We start from the raw sequence: 20308 nt of genomic DNA on the forward strand, positions 1-20308 counted from the left end.
TTCCATTGCCTCATTTAATTGAACACGAAATACACAGTAAGAAAAATCACATTTAATAGAATCTGCATTATACACTTAACCAAAATTGCTTTCTGGAATATTTGAACAATGCTGCTTTTATGACAACTACTGAGATATGTTTAAATCAACACTGTATTAGAACTATTGGAAAGTTCTAAAATATAACGTATTAAAAATTGTAAACGTAATAAATTAAATATACAAACTTTTGCGCGATGAAACGTAATTACTAGTCATAATCATAATTAATCATAAATTACTAGCCATTAAATTTAGCGATCTTGAACTATAATATGTATTATTACCACGAACCATAATATTGTTAAAATTGATGCAATTTTGATAAGGTGTTAACAGGAATTATGTTTGGTTCATGTTGAACTATATCATCGTATAATCAAATCAAGTTTTGTTCGATAGTATCGAACAACTTGACGCAACGTTGAGCAGCCGATTTGCCCGGTAATTTCTGATGTGATTGTGATTGAGCACATTTAATAATTTCTGATAGTAAAAAGCTTGATTGTAACAGTTTAATTACGTTAATGGATATCTGAAATTACGAGGCATTTTGTAATGCTAATAACTTAAATTTAAATGATATCAATACTAATAGCTTTACCCATATTTTGAATCACACTAATAGTAATTAATTATCAAATTTAAGACTTACCATTCGCAGAGTTAACTCTGTACTCCCGAAAATCTGCTAATTACTCATGATTAGTTAAGCGATTTAGTGGCATATGATATTTCATTATTGCACTCTAATGAAAACCAAGGCTCAACGATGGTATCACAAAAATAAAATTGTTATTAAGAACTGTAATGCAACGCATACTAGCTACTATCTTATTAAAAGATTAGATTGAGCCATGTTTTTGTTCAAACTTCAACCTAATATCGAGTTATTAAGTTTTAGGATTCTTCACCCTATGAAGGCTGTAGCAAATTCGATACAGCTCAACATGCACCAGAATGTCTGACAATGTGTAGATAGTCACTTTATTATTATCGTTGATGAGGATGGGAAGAACTTAAACTAGCATTTGTTTGCATGTAGTATTTTTAATTTTTGATTTTTATTTTGTTTCTCTGTTTATGTGAAAACTTTTTATGATTTTGTTTGTGTTATTTGCCTGCTGCTTCACTGATCTGCTGCTTTCCGTTTTCTTTCTTTTTTCTACTGTAGGCGATGTTTTAGTGCTGGCCGAGACATCCCGCATCATGAGCTGGCAGCCACATCATCAATATACGGTCCCATTGACAAGTAGGTCTTACATACATTAGATTATAATACGTAGTTTCTTGCTTGTAGTTATTTTATTAGACGTAGTGAGGCTTATGTTTCGCTTTCACTGAGCTATAGTATTCGTTAATAATTGACTATAGTATACATATTGTTATTTTACTTTTTAAAAAAACTTTATTTGTAGAAAATGCTTTTAAGTTATGGCTTATTTCCATTCTACTTAAAAATTAAAAAAGAATAATGAAGAACACTTTGATGCTATTAAAATTAATATACATGTTTAAAAAATTTTATGTTGTATTAAGTACCCCCGTTCTCCTGCACCACACAGATAAAATTCTGGTAAAATTACTGTACTGTACGACAATCGGATTTCCGATTTAAAAAAAAATAATAACTCTAATACTGATCATGAAAAACAAAATAGACTGCATTTAAACCATTCATTTGGTAGTTTTTCCATTCCTATGGTAACAATTTACCGGAAAGTCTGCTTTTCAAACTTATTACCACATATTTAGTAAAAAAACTGAAAAATAAAGGTAATTAAATAAATGGTTTTTATGCTCTGCTTTAGGATATCATGAAAAATTTCTAAATTTTACCACATTTACCTCATTTTATAAAACTATATTTAATTGATAATTTTACTGAAATCATTACCACAGCGCTTCGGTAAAAATTACCAAGCTTCTTGACATTGCCAACAAGATACATTTTACTATTTTTGTTCATTTTGAGCATAATATTTTTCAGTGCACACTCCAACGATTTCTACGCAATCAATTTTATTTTGATTCGTACACTGATTTTACATCAGAATAACAAAGCATTAAATTAAAATATCACAATTTTTTTATTATATTGACATATATTTCGTTAAACAGGTTAAGCGTCCAATTTATTGGAATCAAAATTTATACCTAATCAAATTCCTCGGTGACCATTGCATCTTCTTCCCAGAATTTCTATTTTAAATCGATATTTAAGCTTTGTTTACTATAAAAAATTGTTAAACGTTTTTCGCTATACAAAGATTGGTGCAAAAAGTCAATTCCTAATAATGTTTTATTATATTTTGTTCATTATTTTATTTACATATATTGACTTAGCACAATTTTACGCAAAACTTATAATGAAAGTAAATATAATTTATTTACCGTTTAATAATTTTGAAACTATTAATAAGTTAGATACTGATTAAAATGTGTTTTTATATTAACTGCGTATAATAAGGCAACATCATACGGCTGCTTTATAAAAAAGAAACATCGCTTTTAGCCTTAATTAGAATAACAATAAAAATCATAAATGAATACGAGTAATATCAGAAAATACTAAGCATAAAAACAATACTTCTATATATAAATATTTTATATTTTTAATGAATAAAAGCCTTTGAACTAGGGATATTTTAGAGGTAAATAATACCTTTATGACTTTTATTAATTTTATTCAAATGACAAACCAAATAAATCTGAATCTTATTGTGAGAAAGCTGAATCATATCATGTAGTTTATTTACTCAGTGGAAAAACAAGAACCGGTAATCAGTTTTGCCTTATTTTTATGTATATAGGAATGTATTTATAAAAAATATAAGCATTTAGTGGAAAATACAAGAACTTTTTTATGACAGTTTAAGACAAATGTTTTTATCAAATAGAATAAAAACAAATACTAAAACTAAACATAAAATTTCAGTAAACAGTAAATAATAGGATCGAGTAATAGTAGAATGATAAAAAAATGGATCGGACTGAATCCTTTTGCATAGTAAATTCAACTTCAGAAGGATTATCTGTTTCATAATTATTCACAGTGAGCGAAAATTCATACAATAATATAAACACATTTGTCAATTTTCCTTAAAAATTTCAATCCACTTGAAATATATCGGTATTTTTTCCAACTAAACAACTTCTGAAAATGTACTGAACAGTTCATTCCAGCTGGAATAACCTCTAGGTTTTAACTCTATTTATTAATTTTAATAAGAATTAAATGCATAAAACAGCAAAAATATGCAAAAAAAATTTGTTTTTTAAATTCTTAGCTTCTTTTTTCTCTTTCTAATGAAGTTTAAGAGTTAACTATCATTTAATTTGAATTTTCTTTTTTACTCTTTTTTTGACGCTACTATATTTTGCTTAAAAGAAGGAGAAAAAAAATCTATAAACATCTTATATTGAGCTAACGAATTAATAAATTTTTTTAATTAAACTTATTTAATATAATTTCTTAAAAGAAAATAATAATTTCATATTTTGTATGAAAAAAACTACTTAATATATAGTTATAAGTCTGACAAAAAAATTATTTTATTTCTTATTCTGAAAAGATATTTGTGGTATAGATTAGTATATCATCTGTATTTTCAAAAAGAATTATGTCTAAGTACTCTCTAAAACTTTTTTTTTTTTATTATTTCAAGTCTTAAAAACAAAACATTCTTCTCGTTTAATTAATTTTTTTGTGTTTGATATGTGATAATCTTGACTTGGATTAGAAATATAAAAAAAAATAAATTTTAAGCTATTTCTTCTTAACAAACGAAATAAAACGAAAGACAGGTAAATAGAATAAACAATTAAAAAAATTTTTAGATGTGAAAAAAAAAATGCATTCATTTTCGGCAAAAGGGATTCATCTCAAAAGGAAAAGAAAATAAACAACCCTTGAAAAACTATTTCCGCCCAATAAGCGCTTTAGCTGACAGACTGTCAGTATTAGCGCAAAAATTTAATCCCTTAATATTTTTCTTAAGTTCTTTTAACTCTGATTATTGGCATACGAACATTGAGATGTTTTTAATAATTCTTTTTTTTATTTTTTTATTCTAGTATCTTAATTCCCTGCCACACCCCTTGATATAATTGCGCTTTACTTTTGGTATTTAAGCACTCTTGCCCCTCCCCATGGCACGAAAAAAATTGATTGCGCATCTACACATGCCTGCACATAACGTTTTGATAATAGCAACCCTCTTCAATTCTTTGGTCTTTGTTTTCAATGATAATTCTTTCTTATAGCGTTTCAATCATACCAACATAAAGCGGTAGAGAAGTTGAAATTAATTAATATTTTTTTCTCGTTATTCGTTCGTTTAATATCTTTACGTCTCTATTCTATTCAAAAACATCTACAACTTTTTTATTTTTTTTAACCTCATCCCCATGTTTATATGAACACGCGTCCATCGGTGGATCTTTTGTGTGATGAGACCAGGGAAAACTGGATAGGGTACTTACCGACTGCTGCGTAAAAATACCCTCCTTTTAACGCACGTTGGATAAATATATCAAATCAGGTTGAATGTGTGACGATGATAAAAAAGACGGGGATGATAGAGGGGGGGGGGAACTAAAATAAAAAAATAAAATAAATAAATGATTCCAGACGTTTTAATTAATTCCAATAGACAAGTTCGATTCTTGGTCTTTAGTAAAGGAAGTTGCTGGCTCCAAAAAAAAAGGGAATAATAACAAAAGAAATGAAAGAAAAAACAAATTTTTAGTGGGGGGGGGGATGCTGCTTACAATAATCTGCTACCGCAGGATGTCAAAAACAAAGAAATGTAATTAATTGGCATATCTCTGCCGGTGATTTTTTTTAATCTTTTTTTTTTTATGTCTTTAGTTTTCACTTTTTCAGAAGTAAATTCACGGTGTTTTTCTCTTTTTGCATTCTTTGATGCACATGACATTTTTTTTCTTTCGAAGCTCTGATATTTCTTTCATCAGATTTTTTTTCTTCCCCCTTTCTCTTAAGCTTGTTGAGGAATCCTGTAAATTTCAGATACTTTTGTGTGTAAAATGCTTTTCCTAAAATGTTTGCGAAGGTATTAAAAAAGAGAAACAATTCGGTTTAGTAAAAATAAGAAATTATACCATCTTGAAATAGCATCAAAGAAATAAATGACAATTTATTAAGCTTTCTAAAAAATTAAAAAAAGGGTTCGGACGTTAACAAATGCTTTTCGCATTTTTTTTTCCGCTAACGAAAAACATCCTTTTCTATTCATTTGCTAAATTATAGATACAAAAAAAAGAAGTGATCCCAAGTAAAAAATTTAAATTAAAAAATATATAGAGTCGGAATTTTAAAAATAATTTCTTTATGATGCCACATTAGCCTTAAAAACTTTATTACGTACTACAAAAACAACATTTGATAAAACATTTCGAAGTTTGATTCAGAATTTTAAATTTAAAAAATGACGTATATATTTATTTTTTTGTAATTTTCAAAGTTAAATAATTTATCGTTATATTAAAAATATGTTTAATGGATTCTTATAGTATGTTTTGAATTTAATGTGATGATATTAAAGAAAAGGATACAATTTGTACTTTGGATACAATGTACTTTTTGTAAAATGTACAATGTTTATAGAGCGGCAAAAATTCTATAGTTAACTGAGAGTACTTATAATTCTCGTAATAAAACCAAAATATACTGCATTTAAACCATTTATTTGGTAATAGTTTCGCTCATATGACAACGACTTACCAGAAATTCTTCCTATCAAAATTATAGTTCTTATTATCACATATTTAGTAAAAATATAAAACTGAAAACTAAATTTATCAGATTAAATGGTTTTTATGCCATGCTCTATAAGGTATAATGATAAAATGTCCAAATTTTACCACGCATTTAAAACAATATTTTATTGTTAATTTTTACAAAATCATTACCTAAGCAAATCGGTAAAAATTACCGTGCTTTTTGGTATTCCTAAGAGCCAGAAAAACGGTAAACTTTACTATATTTTGGTAGTTTATCCCATATTTTTTTGTCAATGCATTTCGACGGGATTTAATATCAAACATGTGCTCCTCGCTTTTGCACTTCCAATTCTTGCATGCACACTTTTTAGTATAAATTGTTCAAATGTGGGAAACTTTTCTCTATTTTGTTTAATTTATGGAAATATATCTTTGAAAAAAAATAGGGATATTAATAAATACTCCATTATATAATTGACATACAACATTGACTTTTCTCTACCTCAGAGGTACGAAGGGAACAATACTCAAAAACAAGTATACCATAGTGAATTTCACACAGCGCAAAAAGAAATTAATACGATTTTAATACAAAACGCTAATTTTCGTAGAAATAGCTAATTCAAAATTTAAAAAAAAAAGCATGAAAGGTATTTGTATACAAAAATTCAAAACTAGATTGTTATCTGGGTACATTCTATACCAAAAGAGATATTCAGATTGTTGTTTGTCTGTCGTTTAATGGAGCTGAAGAAAATATTCCAGCATTATTCTTTCCCTGAACTTGGATGTCTTTGAAGATTGTTTATTGTAAACTACATTTAATTTCAAACAGTTTAAAAGGAAATAGGGAAACAATTATATAACAGGGAAATAACAATTAGTTAACAAGAATGTAGCGGGGAAAAGTTTAATTAAGTGACAGAGAATAGTGAGATGAGTTCAACTTCAAATCATATAATCGGGGCCAAAAACCATAATAAGAAGCAGAGTTTTAATGTGTTAATCAATAATGCGCTAATTAATAAAGTGTAATGCTCAATAATGAGTTAAATCGAATCATGATTCCGTTTAAGTAGATTCGTAAATTATAGTCAAATTTTAGATGGTTTAGTTCATCCAATAATACGGTTGAACTTTGCACCGCATGAAGGTTGTAGAAAATTTCAAAGAGATTATAGTTCAACAAGTTCTGATGGTATTGCAAGTCCATTTTTTTAGAAATTAAAGCAAATTATTGAAATTGACTATTAATGCTTTTATTTTAGAGGCTTTATCTGGAATCAAACTAAATATACGAAGGTTTTAATTAAGTAAAATTAAATTGAAAAATGAATTACTAAAAAATACATCTGGTTAAAAACACATCTGGTTCGCGTTATCAAATGTTTTTTGGTTAACAATAAATCCACTTTTAAAAATTTTGGAGCAAGTTATCGGTCAAAATTGTTGCAATCGTAATAGGGTGCTAAATTCAAACACATTATCAAGCTTCGTAAACTTGCTTACATAATACTGTAGTTTAATATGAGGTCATCATTTATTGAGGAAGCAGTAAATTTGCACCGCATTGTGGTTCAAGATACTAATATTATGGTTCAACGTTGAACTTAGTTTTCTGATACTTAGAGACATAAAAACTTTTATTCCAGAATTTAATAATATATTTAAATGAAAATGAAAAAAAAAACTACATTTTTTTATAAAATCTATTTTTTACTTTGCTCTGCTTTACTTACTACAGAACACAATTAACAAAAATAATGATTTTATGTATAAAAAAATTCTATGAGTATTTCATTAGAAAGAGTTTTCCCAACCAGATAAGTAAATTACTGATCATGATGCGAGATCCTAATAAAATTGTACTTACATACATTGCATTTGGAGCATGGAAGTATGCGCCACCCTTAAGTCGAAAAACAGGTGTTACCTGCATTGAAATGGTCCCAGAACCAATCAGAAGCTAGAATCGGCTGCCTCAGAACCTCTCGATAATGACATGTAATTTCTATAATCGCCATAAATGCGATAATTTTAAGAACATGGTCATTTCGTTGTTGTATTATATTCCGATCTACCTGCCTATCGCAATCTTGTGATAAGAAAACCTTTTTTTTTTTTAAATGCCGTTTAATTCGTCTAGTGGGAATTAAGGTGGGTCTCTCTTTCCAATGAATTTCGCTCGTGAATTCTTTGGGGACTGTATATAATAATTCAAAGATAAGATGGATCTTAATAATACATGTAAGTCTAGTGAATATCAATGATGCATTGAATATACCTCAATGCTTCAACATTTACCGTGGAAATGTTGAATAAATTGATGATACTGATAATTCTCATGGTGATGTTATTTTATTTCATTCCCGCGGTTGAACTGCCGATCCACCGATTTACGTCCACCAATGTTCAGCGCCGTAGCCTTGCAATTTTGAATGCGATTAAGAAGAGAAGGGAATTTGCCAGAAGAAATTTGCCTTCGAGGAGGACTTTTCAGATGATACTAACCCGTATTTGCATTACATAGAGATTAAAACCACGAAAAAATTCCCATGGATAGCCTGGTGGCAAAGGGACTCGAACCTAATCCGTTTACCACTGAGAATATTTTATATCAGTACTGTGGTCGACGCGAGTATTGTGCGGAATTCGCAACCATCACCCATGGGGGACGATCACCATCACGGGATATGAATCCGAGTTACCTCATTGCAAGACGAACGCTTTATCCCCTGAGCTCATAGTGATGTTATAGTGTTGACACTTCTATCAACAACTTATATAATTGTTTGCTTACTTTAGTTAGTAGCAGTTTTGACTTTGGCTCACAAACTCGTTCCGAATTATATTTTCAAGATTTATTCAAATTTGTTCAGATTTGTTCATTAAAATCAAACTTAGTTTAATTAAAAAAAATAGGTAAAAATAAATAAAATTTTATTACCGTGATTAATGTAAAATTTTATTGGTTTTTGAATGAGACGATGCAATTTCGGTAATGGCTGATAAAATAGTATACTGGTTAATTCCATGGAAATATGCATGACATCAGATATTTTTTTTACTCAAATTAAGTGACTAAACATTAATATATCTGCACAAATTTTTCTATTCAGCAACCTTCCCCCCCCTTATACACCTCTCAAATTGGAAATAACTTAAAACATTTTTGTTTAGTGAAAAGCATTTTTAATCAATAAAATGAAAATTTGGCGCTACAAGCATGACAAAAATGGATACTTACTGCTTTAACAATATGATCAATTGCTCTGAAATGGTATACAACTTAAATTGAGAAATTTCAGTTTTATAAAACAAGACTTTATTCAAAAACAAGAAATAATAAAATTACTAACTTCAAAGAAAGTACCTTTTTAAAAAAATAAAAATAAAAAATAATAATTACTCGCCTGACCGACATAACAACGAATTGTAACGGTTTAGGTTAACTATTCTTGAAAAATATAATTGGTTTAATATAATGCTTTTAATTGTTAAATTCAAAACTTTTTCCTTCTGTTTTAATGCAAAGAAAAAATAATTTTGCTAAAATTTAAAAAATGGTAACAAACATTACATCTGTCTGCTTTTCACAGAATTGACCTACTGCTTTTACGTAGCACAACCACTAGAATGAATTAAGACACTCTCAGTGTTGGAAGGATTGTGTCTTAGAATTTCCTTACGATTGACTTACATTGAATAGGTTTTGTAGTTCGCCGTGTTTCTCAAATAAAGATTGGTTAGGAGTTTGATATTGATATGGAGGATTGCCTAGGAGTTTCCTAATCTTCTGACTCAAAATTTCAGTAGTACATTGGTGCTGATTAATATTCCATGAACTGGTTACTTAAAGATAATTGTTTTAAATGACATCGGAAAATATTTGAGGTAGAATATATTTTCCAGTTGGATTTTGACCAAAGATTTATGGTATTTTTTTGCTTTATTAGAACTGATTGCGAGATTTTTTACAACTGACAGATTTATTACAACTGATTGAGAGACAACACTCAAATAGGAAAAATGTATAAATTTGCATTTTAAGTTTGTTTAAGTCTTGTATTTCTAACCCTTAATATAATTATTATCATTTCGAGGTTATACTGTCAAAAGCTATCAAATGAGTAATTGGCAAAAATGAAATAAGTTGTCTAAGTCTGTAATCTTTCTTGGGGAGAGCCCATGTTAACATACTTTTGGCAGTATACTCAAGCTATGTTTTTTTTCTCTCAAAACTAAAAAAAGTTAAAGACTTAAGCGACTTAAGGCATATCATCTCGTTTTTGTTAATTATTGATTTGGTCCTTTTTTGGTGTAGAGCCATGATTTATAAATATTTAAACTCTTATTTATTTCTGTTAGCCTTTGAAATAATGTTAATAAAAAAATTTCTTTCCGCTCTATTTCTCAGATTGTAACTTAAATCTAATATATTTTGATTTTAATTTTTTTTCTTAAATCATATGGGAATTCAAACTATGAAAACAGATGCTGGACATAAAAGAAAAATGTACAAAAGTGTTTTTTATTTTAAATTAAACCTGATAATTAACGAAAACCTAATTCCGAATTTTGTTGCTAATATATAAGATATGAAATATGCATTCAACCCCTAGATTTAATTTCTCTACCCACGGTTTGAACCGCACAAGTAGTCCCATTAGTTGCAGAACTCAATCAAACATCCGTCAAATCGTCTGTATTGCCATGTCATCTGTTGATATTCTTTCGCTTATAAATAACGACCTATTATCTATAAAAACATAACGATATAGTGTTGCTCAAGGAAAAGAAAAAATTAAACGAACATGTAAGCAATAAAAGAAGAAAAAATAATAATTCCAGCTACTGACTTGAATTTCCTCAGCTTCGATAATAGAGTATTTTTCTCACAATGTCATTTTCGAAACCTAATTCTTGATTGATTTCCTCTTGCCCATTCAGATTTCGATTTCTAAATTATACCTTTCGCATCGGAGGTAAACCATTTAAATTCCGCCGCATCGAAGGTGAGGCAATGGAAAAAATTTCGCTATTTATTTACCTTTATTTTTATCGGGCTAGTTATTTGTTTTATTTTTGCGTTTTTTTCCTTCTTTTCGTCTAATAAATCGCACCGCGAGATTTCTGACTCGTAATTTTGGCCAGTTTCAGGTGGATTCTGCCTGAATATCAATTGGCAAAGGCGCGGCGCACGGGTGCAGTTTTTGGTATGCATCGATATGTGAGTAATTCGCTATTAGAAGAACGCATTAAAGTAAATCTTTCGTTTTTTACACGATCGTAATGGCGATAGGCAGTGTTGGTGATTAATCGGATTGTATCTCGGTAACATCTTGTTTTAAATTGTCAAGCGTATAAGTCGCATCATTTGCACCAAAATGTCCGTACACATGGTATGGTTTCCTAGCTTGTAATTATTTTAGAAATAATTTCATGCAAATAGAGAACGGTTAAGTATTTTGTATCATGGAGCAAAGGTCGCCGTAAATAAAATCTGTAAAATCTGTCTTTGCAAATGTTCATTGTCGGTTTGTAATTTCCAGTATTATTGAAAAATTGTACAGGATTTTTTAATTAGCATAACACTTTTATTGCATTGAGCTCAGATAATTGTAGTCTAATGAGACAGACAGTATCATTCATCACACAATTGGCCTGATATTTTCAGCGAGTTTGCAATAAGCCTAAGCAAATTCAGTCCGATTGAGTAACTCTTTAGTCAAATTAGTCTAAATGTATTTATTCTGATTCTATTCAGTATTAATTGTGAGCCATCAAATAGTAAGGCTTCTTTCTCTTTACCACATTTTTCAAATTTTATCACATATTATGAAACCATATTTTATTTTCCATTTTATTAAAATCATTGCCAAAGCACTTCAATAAAAACTACCAAGCTTTCTAGTTCTTTTATTGAGCAAGAAACATACTAAATTTTACCATATTCTGGTAGCTTTGACCATACTTTTTTTTCTCAACGTAGTAAGTACTTACGCATAGCTAAAATCATCAATATTTGTATGGTATAGCAATTTAGTGTTAGAAATGTTAAGAAATTTCTAACAATAACGAACTTAATTATGGATTAAGAGAAAAAGTAATTTAAGTATCTAAAGATGCATATCGTATCTATCAAGCATAGCGATAGGGAAAGATTTATGACTTCAGTAATTAGTTTAATTTTGTCTGTAGCATCATTTATCTAAGATATTCATTTTTGAATACGAGCTTACTACATTTATAAAATTTATGGCTCTTTGTTGCTGTAAGGAGCTCTGATTGTATCACATATTCATCATCATGAATCAATCCTAGCTTACAGTTGTCAATTCAAAGACAATTCTCCATCTCGAATAATGATTTTTGATTTAATGACTTTTATTGAAATGGTTGATATCATATGCAAATATTGGAAAAGGCAAATAAATTACTCAACAAAAGAAATAATCCGATTTCGTATCACTATTTTTAATCTTTATATACGATGCATGACAATGTAGGTTTATATTATCAATTGATGTGATTGACAAAGATTAACTTTGAAACTTAAGAGTAAATCCTTACTGTTCAATTTGAAACAGGTAAATATGCATCTTTGAAAAATCAAGAAACTTTAAAGAAGCGAATTACTTAATTTTATTATTAATATTACTAATTTAATTACTTCTTTAATTATTACTTATTTAATATTAAGTCTTTTTCGATGCAACAATAAATATTTTATAGACTTTTATATATTGATTTTACAATTGAAAATATCATCCCGTTGCCTTTACAAGTTTTATGAAAATAGCATTCAATACTTGTCTTTTTCCTTTTGGAAACATCAGGTTTCATTTTAAACTTTTACGTATAATGTGTTTGATTTCTTGTTAATTAATTATCTCATAATAAATGCTTGGTATATGATGCAATCTTTCTACTATTATACTCTTCTTTTTATAAATGTTTCTGCAAGTTTTAGGGAAGTCAATATTTGTAAAATTGATTGATATTTGTAATGATTACAGCATTACTTTTTAATTTCTGATTGTGTACTTTTTATAATGTTGGGAAATATTCTTTAAACAATAATTGGTGCAATATAATGATATTTTATGTAAATACATTTATATGTTACTGATTTTCTTTTTTTTCCTCCCTCGTTTTTTAATATTAAATAACATTCTGAGTATGTAACAATCAAAAACTTGCCCAACTTGTTTCAACTTGTTTCTGAGGTGTACTCATCAGAAGATTCTTTTGCACGTTTTTCGCTCTAATTTGTAAGATATAAAATACATTAATGATTAGAATTAAGTAAAAAAGAAGTAAAAAATAGATAGCAAGCTGATTTGAAAACTCAAAGTTTAAATAATTTTTAAACACGTCGTTTTAAAAAAGTCGTATAAATAAGATTCAATTTCTCAGGAACTATTCAATCGATTTCCCTCAAATTTTTTATTTTGCCATTTAATGCATACATACTATGGATTACGTAATTACTTATCATGGATTACGTGATACATACTTACACAATCTAAAATGATACAAGAAATATTGTATACCTTACAATTCAAAAGTTTTTCAACTATTACTTAAAAACATAATAAAAAATAATGCATATTTACTGAAATTTATTTTTTACGTGTATTATTTTTGGATGAACGAATTTTACAATTGTGTGCATAAATTTTACAATTCGCTTAAAAATTTCTCGATATATGGCGAAATACGCAAAAAGTAAAATTGACGTTAAGGGGTCCAATCTTCGGACCGCTCTCCTGACCTGAAAAATATGGGGACCATATTATTTACCTCCTCCTATGTTGGGGGTCAGAAATCTGAATCCATCGAAAAACGGGCACGTTTATTCAGAGAAAGTATGTTTTCGTGTCTGTTTGTAACTTAAAACATCGTCTACACTTATTAATTAGCATATTTGAGATCACCCCCTTGAGCGATTGAGATTGTGTCCTAGAACGTGAAGATACAATCATTAGATCAAAAGTTATTCAGGGTGGTCCATTTTTTATTTCGCGCACTGTAGATATCTAACAATAGCTCTGTAAAAAAGTTCACCAGAAGGATGATATACTAGATCTAGAACTCAAACCAAAGAGGAACTAAATGAAAAAAAAAAAAAATTCTAACTAGGCTGCGAAACTCTACCCGTTTTTCTCCCACAGCCTTTTCTTGAGAAATTTCAGAACTAAATTACAGAGATGATAAGAGAGAAGAAAAAAAAAAATCTTTTGCTCAACTGTCCATGTCAACTTCCTTGATAAAACTTCTTTTTATATATATATATATATCTCGCGACATCTGTCCATGAATCGGCATTCATCGGAGATGCCACGATCTCTTCCCTTGAAGTGTCATTGCAGAACAAATCGCCAGAGTCCTCTCTTGGGTGACTGACGAGTGAACAGGAAAAAGTGTCCTGACGAACTGAGATGGGGGTTGGAAGACCCCCAATGGGACCCAGAAGGACAGACAGAGGGTCATCCGTCTTCATCGGTCATCCCTAAAACGTCAAACCTTCTTCTGCATCTTCCAGATCGGTTCGGAAATACAATTTTTTTTTGTTCTCTCCCTTCCTCTCGTCTTCCCCAGTTCGTATTCCAAGTTGTTCTATTGTCAGAACATTATGCTGCTTTTGCGACTTTTTCAAAATTGTGGGTAACTGAGTATGAATGAGAATTCGTTTGCGTTTGTTATGTATTCATAAATTCATTTTTGGACTTTTTTGCTCTTTGATTTCCCTTTTTTTGTGTTGTTACAGTAGCATCCGAAGCATGTCATATAGGCTTTGAGATAGGCGCCAGCTGGCCTCTTATTTGTAAAGGGTCAAGGAAATGAAGATCAATGTATGTGTTTTTCTCACACATTTATATGCATTTCGGATGATATGAAAGAGTACATCAACAATATGCATAATGTGCAATTTATAAATAGGCCCAACATATTGTTGCATAGGAAAAGAATATACAAAAAAAGATTATTTATTTACAAATAAAATTTTTATCAAAATTAAAAAATATGTATAAATTTTGCAAATAAATAATATCAGAATCAATCCTGTTTTAAAATTTTGAATATTACATAGTATGTAAAAACTGAAATAAACTAAACTAATCTTAATAAGTTTTTGAAATAATCTACAGTGTTTTAATTTAAAATCAGAAAGGATGGAAAATTTTCCGGTTGCTTCCGAATTAAACTAATTACTCTTAAATGCAAATTAAGCTATTTAACATAATTATGAAACTTAACAATTAAATAAGAGAGAGAGAGAGAGAAAGACCTGGAAATTTGAAATATACTCTAATCGAATATTAGAACTTTCAACATTAGATTTCAATTTTCATGATTTGAATTATGCACTTAAAATACAACCGTCTAAGAGAAAAAAAATTATGGATAGAAATCGAAGACAAAAAATTGCTTATCATTTTAACAAACTAGTAATGTTAAGTTCATATGTTTAAAATATTTAATAGTTTGTTTAATAACTCACAATAAAGTGTGTAAAAAAACTGTGTAAATTTGTAGAAATCAAAGGTGTTTTAAATGATTACTTCCAATTGCGTAACAATTGTGCAGAATATTACTATGCTTAACTGTAATTTTGGTAACCTACTATATATTAGCTGGGAGAAACTATTCCAAAATATTTTAAACTACTCTACCCAACAACAAACCTATCTGTTATCTTTCTGTGACTTTTTTGAATTAACTGTTTAAAACATGTTCGCTTTCTGCGATTTTTAAACCAGTCAGTTTTTTTGTAATGGTTAAAATCCGCGAACGTTATTTTTGATGAATAGTTTTTATCTTGATTCTCTCTGTCACAACATAGCAATGGATGTGTATGATGGAAAGTGAGTTTTGAAATAACTTTGGATAGACGCAAAACATTTATTTATTTTGAACCACTAAAATAATGAGATTTGATGAATTTTTGCATCTTTCATTACCATATTAAGGTTAAATTCACATTTTTTTTACTTAAAATTTACTGTTAAAATGAATATGAAAAAAATTGTCTCAATACAAAGTAAAATATTGTTGGTTTAAATTCAAACTTACATGCAAAAATCATGCTGAGCGCAATATTTTGTTTCATTCTTCTCAATAGTGTTTCTTAAATTTCGCTTACAACCATAAAAGATACAAACTCGAAAACATTCACTAAATTTCAGAATTTATAGCGTACTTACTTATTTACTAAAAAACGTTATGCACTATATAGAAAAGTGTATTTATTTTCAAAATTTATTCACTGCAATTTCTTTCGTTAAAATGAAGCTCAGAAAATTTTAGTCGGTTTGGATCGAAATTTATTTTACCTTATATACAAGACAAATATGCAATTGCTTATATACATAGATATGTGAAATTCTTTAATATTTCTCTTATATACCTTGAGTACCTCATATACAATGATAATATCAATTGAGAAAAACATGTATTAAGCATAATATTTAGTCATTACCCTAAAAATAAATCAAATTTGTATTCAAAAGCTCACAAAAATTTATTAGGGTTGACTTTTGTTTTTAGAAACTAAAGTAAGTTGTTAATGCAATAAAATGTAAAACATTTTCCTTAAGAAAAATAGCCTAAAAGCGTAAAAAAAGTTGTAACTTTATTGTTTATTGAAGCATAATTTGCATATGATGAAACTAAAAAAATATGTAATTTTGTTCTTTGCTTGAGTCTAAACCATTTGAAATAAAAAAAGAGAAAGAAAAAAAAAAGACTTCTTTTTCATATACCTGAAGAATGATGCCATTAGTATATTCTCAAAATTAGTCGATACATTCTCAAAAACGACCAATTTAACTTTTAACCATAATATTGCTGCTCTAAATCCTAATAATTTGCGAATTTTCTAAAATTTTATTTAGGTGTTACCTTTAAACATGTTACAAGTTATGTGCTGAGCATGTTTTCCTTCAAGTGTGAGATGTGAAGCTGAGCTTCTTTTATAATTGGTTCAAATTGCTATCATGTTGAAGTCAATGAGAATTCACACGACATTGTGGTTGTTTGAAAACTAATTAATAAGCATTGTTTTAAACTAATTAATAAGCTATTGTTCAATTGGTTATTACATTAATGTTTAAGCTTATTCGCCCGATATCGTGTTTCAATATGATCCAAAATTTATAATAATGTATGCAAAGCTATAATTAAGGAAGAAAAATATTGTAACCATTTTGTTTAAAAATATTTCAAAAATTTTAAAAATAAAGAGTTACTTAAGGAATTAAATAATTTTGAAATGATTATTATTACAGGGTTTCATTGCCCTATTTTTCAACAAAAAGTAAAAAAAAAATTCAGTATTAAAAATATTTTTAATCGCATTTCAAAATAATAATAATAATAATAATAAATAAATAAAATCATAATCGGAATATGTGCAGTAATAAAAACTATTTCCTCCTATTGGCTAAAAAGTACTTCATTTATATATGTATATACAATTAACAAATGCAAAAACATTTTCAAAGACTTTAATCATGATAAAATAACTAGTTTATGATAAATATTGCATGAAAAATTTTGAAAAAAATCATGCTTTTTTTTTGTAATTTATGACGACAAACAACACATTACAGAAAAAAAAAATCCCATTTATTTTTAAAGAGAGAATGCACTTTTTACAAACCCCCACTGAAAAAAGCACGTTTAAGAGCTTTTACGAAACGTAAATCGAAAATAAGCACCTTTAAGCACTTTTTAAAAATGCTACGTACCCTCCATTATTATCGCATCTGAGAGTACACTGCAGTAACTAAGAAAAGTAAATGTGTCAGAAAGAATTTCGGTTACAATTAGAGTTAATATTTTCATAAAAATTCTACTTTTCGAACAACTGCAATTAAATCGTATCAATGGCAGAAACAGAAAGAATCGGTCGATTGTGGATGGAATTCCACCGGGCTTCTTCGCAATCTCTCTCGGCATCCGGACATTTGTTTTCACGTCGTAAGAAAAGGTAGCTGAGGGCGAATCAGTTTTCTACACTCGCTGATCATGATTCGTTTTTGATTGTAAAAACGTGACTGACAACCCTCGATTTTTACTTTTTTTTCTTATTCTGCTTCTAGTTGATTTTATAGTTGTAGGTCACAGTTCAGGTGGAGTCGTGGGCACGCAATCACGTGATTTTTTGGAAATAGCCAATGGGGCGCTTCATTTCGGAAAGGTGGATACACTTATTACCATTAACAATGAAAATTAACCGTGGAAACGAGTGGCTTCGCACATAACAGTCACATGTATTAACGGCTTGCATGTCATTGCAGCTTTTCATAATTTATGAGCTGTTTTATGTGAGGATGATTTGTTAATAGCATTTTGCAAGAAAGTTTTATAAATTGACTGTATTGTTTTACTCCGTTATTCTTTCAGGCTTTCACTTTCTTTAGTAATTTTTTTTCTTCTTCTAAAAATGAGTTTTCTAGTAGAGAAATTTTCTTTTATAGTTTCATAATTTCAGGTGCTATTTTTCACTACATTCTTCCTAAAAGCAAGGGTATGAAAAGTCTTTATAACTAACTGCAGATTTTTATTATTCATTTTAAATACATTAAGTAATGACAATAAAAATAAAACTAAGAAGTTTAAAAAAAAATTAGATGAAATTACTTTTTGTGGAATTTGTAATAATTTTTACTGTTTCAAAGGGTTAATTCTTATGTTTTAATTTTTTAAAATATGTTGTCGGGTTCGTGTTAAAATTTTTAACATTGAATCTTGCTTCCAGCATATATTAACTACCTATGTTTGTTTTTATTTTCCATTCCTGCTTTGTAGTTTTAAACTTTCATTAACAATTGGTATTTGTTTTATTTTACTGTAAAGACCTACTTCTTGCAAGAAGAGTATCCTTATTCCCTTACTTTCGGTAATTAGATTTCTTTCATAAAACATATTTTAAAAACTAATACAATAAACAAATTTGTCGAGTAACTAAGTATTTGAGTATCACGAACCTTAAAGTATATTTTCTCCTTTATAAATAGTAAAGATCAGGATATAATAATTGGAGTAAAAGGTTGAAGCACTTATTCGAAATTTAATTTTTGTGTTTATGGCTAGGGTTGAAGTAAGTACTAAACTTTTGGAACTAAGATAACGCACGATCATACTAATTTAAGAGAAAATATATCAAAATGTTTTAAAATTTTGACAAACATTTATAAATATAATTTTTTAAAAACAGCATTAGATAATTTTTACTTTGTTCCTTTAATTAAGGGGAAGCTGGGTGGCCGAGTGGTTACGGTTCACGCGCCTGTGTCACATGTCCGGGATTCTGTTCTCAGACCCAGCAAGAGTGACTTAGCCTTTCATAAATAAAACATGCAATGCAAATAAATAACTTATAACTGTAATATTTGAATGAGATGGTAAATTTCTCCGTGAATAATAAGAAAATTAGAGTAGGCTCCCAACTATCCGGTATAATGTGGCAGATTGGTAGGCCGGATAGGAACCTCTTCCATTTCCTTCACATTGTCCCATATAACTAAATATATGTTACTCATTTTAAAATTAATAATTGATGCAAAAATACTCAAAGTTAATAAAAAAAATGCATAAATGTATGGTTGAAAAAGTCAAAATACATAGGCGACCACTTTAACATTCCTCATTCTTGCTTTGTCCAACTAACGTGACGAGTTCCCATATTCCTAATTTTTTTATCAAGCCAGAGAGTGAAATTCCCGGATAGTCTTGAGCTGGATAATGGGAAGCCAATACTGGAAATAAAAAAAAATCAACTTATTTCTATCAGTTTTATAAAACTTTAAACTTTTTTAATAAGTTACTATAAAGTGATGGCCTGAAGTTACTGTAGTTAATACGTACATCATTGGTATTTAAAAATGGGCTAAATAATATGGTTTAGTGTAAGTGTCTAAAACGCGAAATTATATATTTAGAAGCATTTCATATAATATAAATTATTACGCATTCTATTCAATTATTATTACGCAATCAATATCACATAATATTTAGCATTATAATTTAAATTTTTTTTCTTAAGTTATTTTTTGCAATCAATCAACTATAAAGAAGACAAGATATTAAATAACGTAACTAATTCACTCTTTAACCTTCAGTACAAAAAATAAAACTATTACTCTACTAGTGGATGAAATTTGACTATTTTAATCAGATTATCAGGAGATAAAAATACACGCTGCGTGTTAATGATAAATTATGAAATGTAGGATTGTTATATTTCCTTCGATTTCAGACTTTCTTAATATTATTTTATGACAACTTTCCGTAACATTCTTCTTTCTTTTTCCCAAAAAATTTAGCCCTCTGAGGGTGTAAATTTTATAATCACATTTCTCTGCTTAATTAGACTAATTTTTAAAAATAATTGTTTGAGTATTTTTTTGTGTTAATGTTTATTTTCTAAGTTAAATTCAGTCGTAATTTAAATGTGCTGATTATAAGATGAGAGATAAAGTGTAAGTAATTACTGAAGAAGTAATTACTTAAT

General features: G+C 28.6%; 1 protein-coding gene across 6 annotated transcripts in view; it reads left to right on the top strand.

Moving 5' to 3' along the window:
* LOC107452541 (dachshund homolog 1-like) overlaps positions 1–20308 on the top strand; it is a 196893-nt gene that overhangs the window by 22843 nt on the left and 153742 nt on the right. For 4 of the 6 annotated variants that reach the window (XM_043042701.3, XM_043042704.3, XM_043042703.3 and 1 more), the window contains 1 exon segment: positions 1214–1291. The exons of the other annotated variants lie outside the window; for them this stretch is intronic. In XM_043042701.3, coding sequence (XP_042898635.1) covers positions 1214–1291 — 78 coding nt within the window. 6 annotated transcript variants of the gene reach the window in all.

Source organism: Parasteatoda tepidariorum, chromosome 1 (genome assembly GCF_982258835.1).
Source record: "Parasteatoda tepidariorum strain Cologne lab strain chromosome 1, Ptep-v5.0, whole genome shotgun sequence".
Taxonomy (NCBI): Eukaryota; Metazoa; Arthropoda; class Arachnida; order Araneae; family Theridiidae; genus Parasteatoda; species Parasteatoda tepidariorum.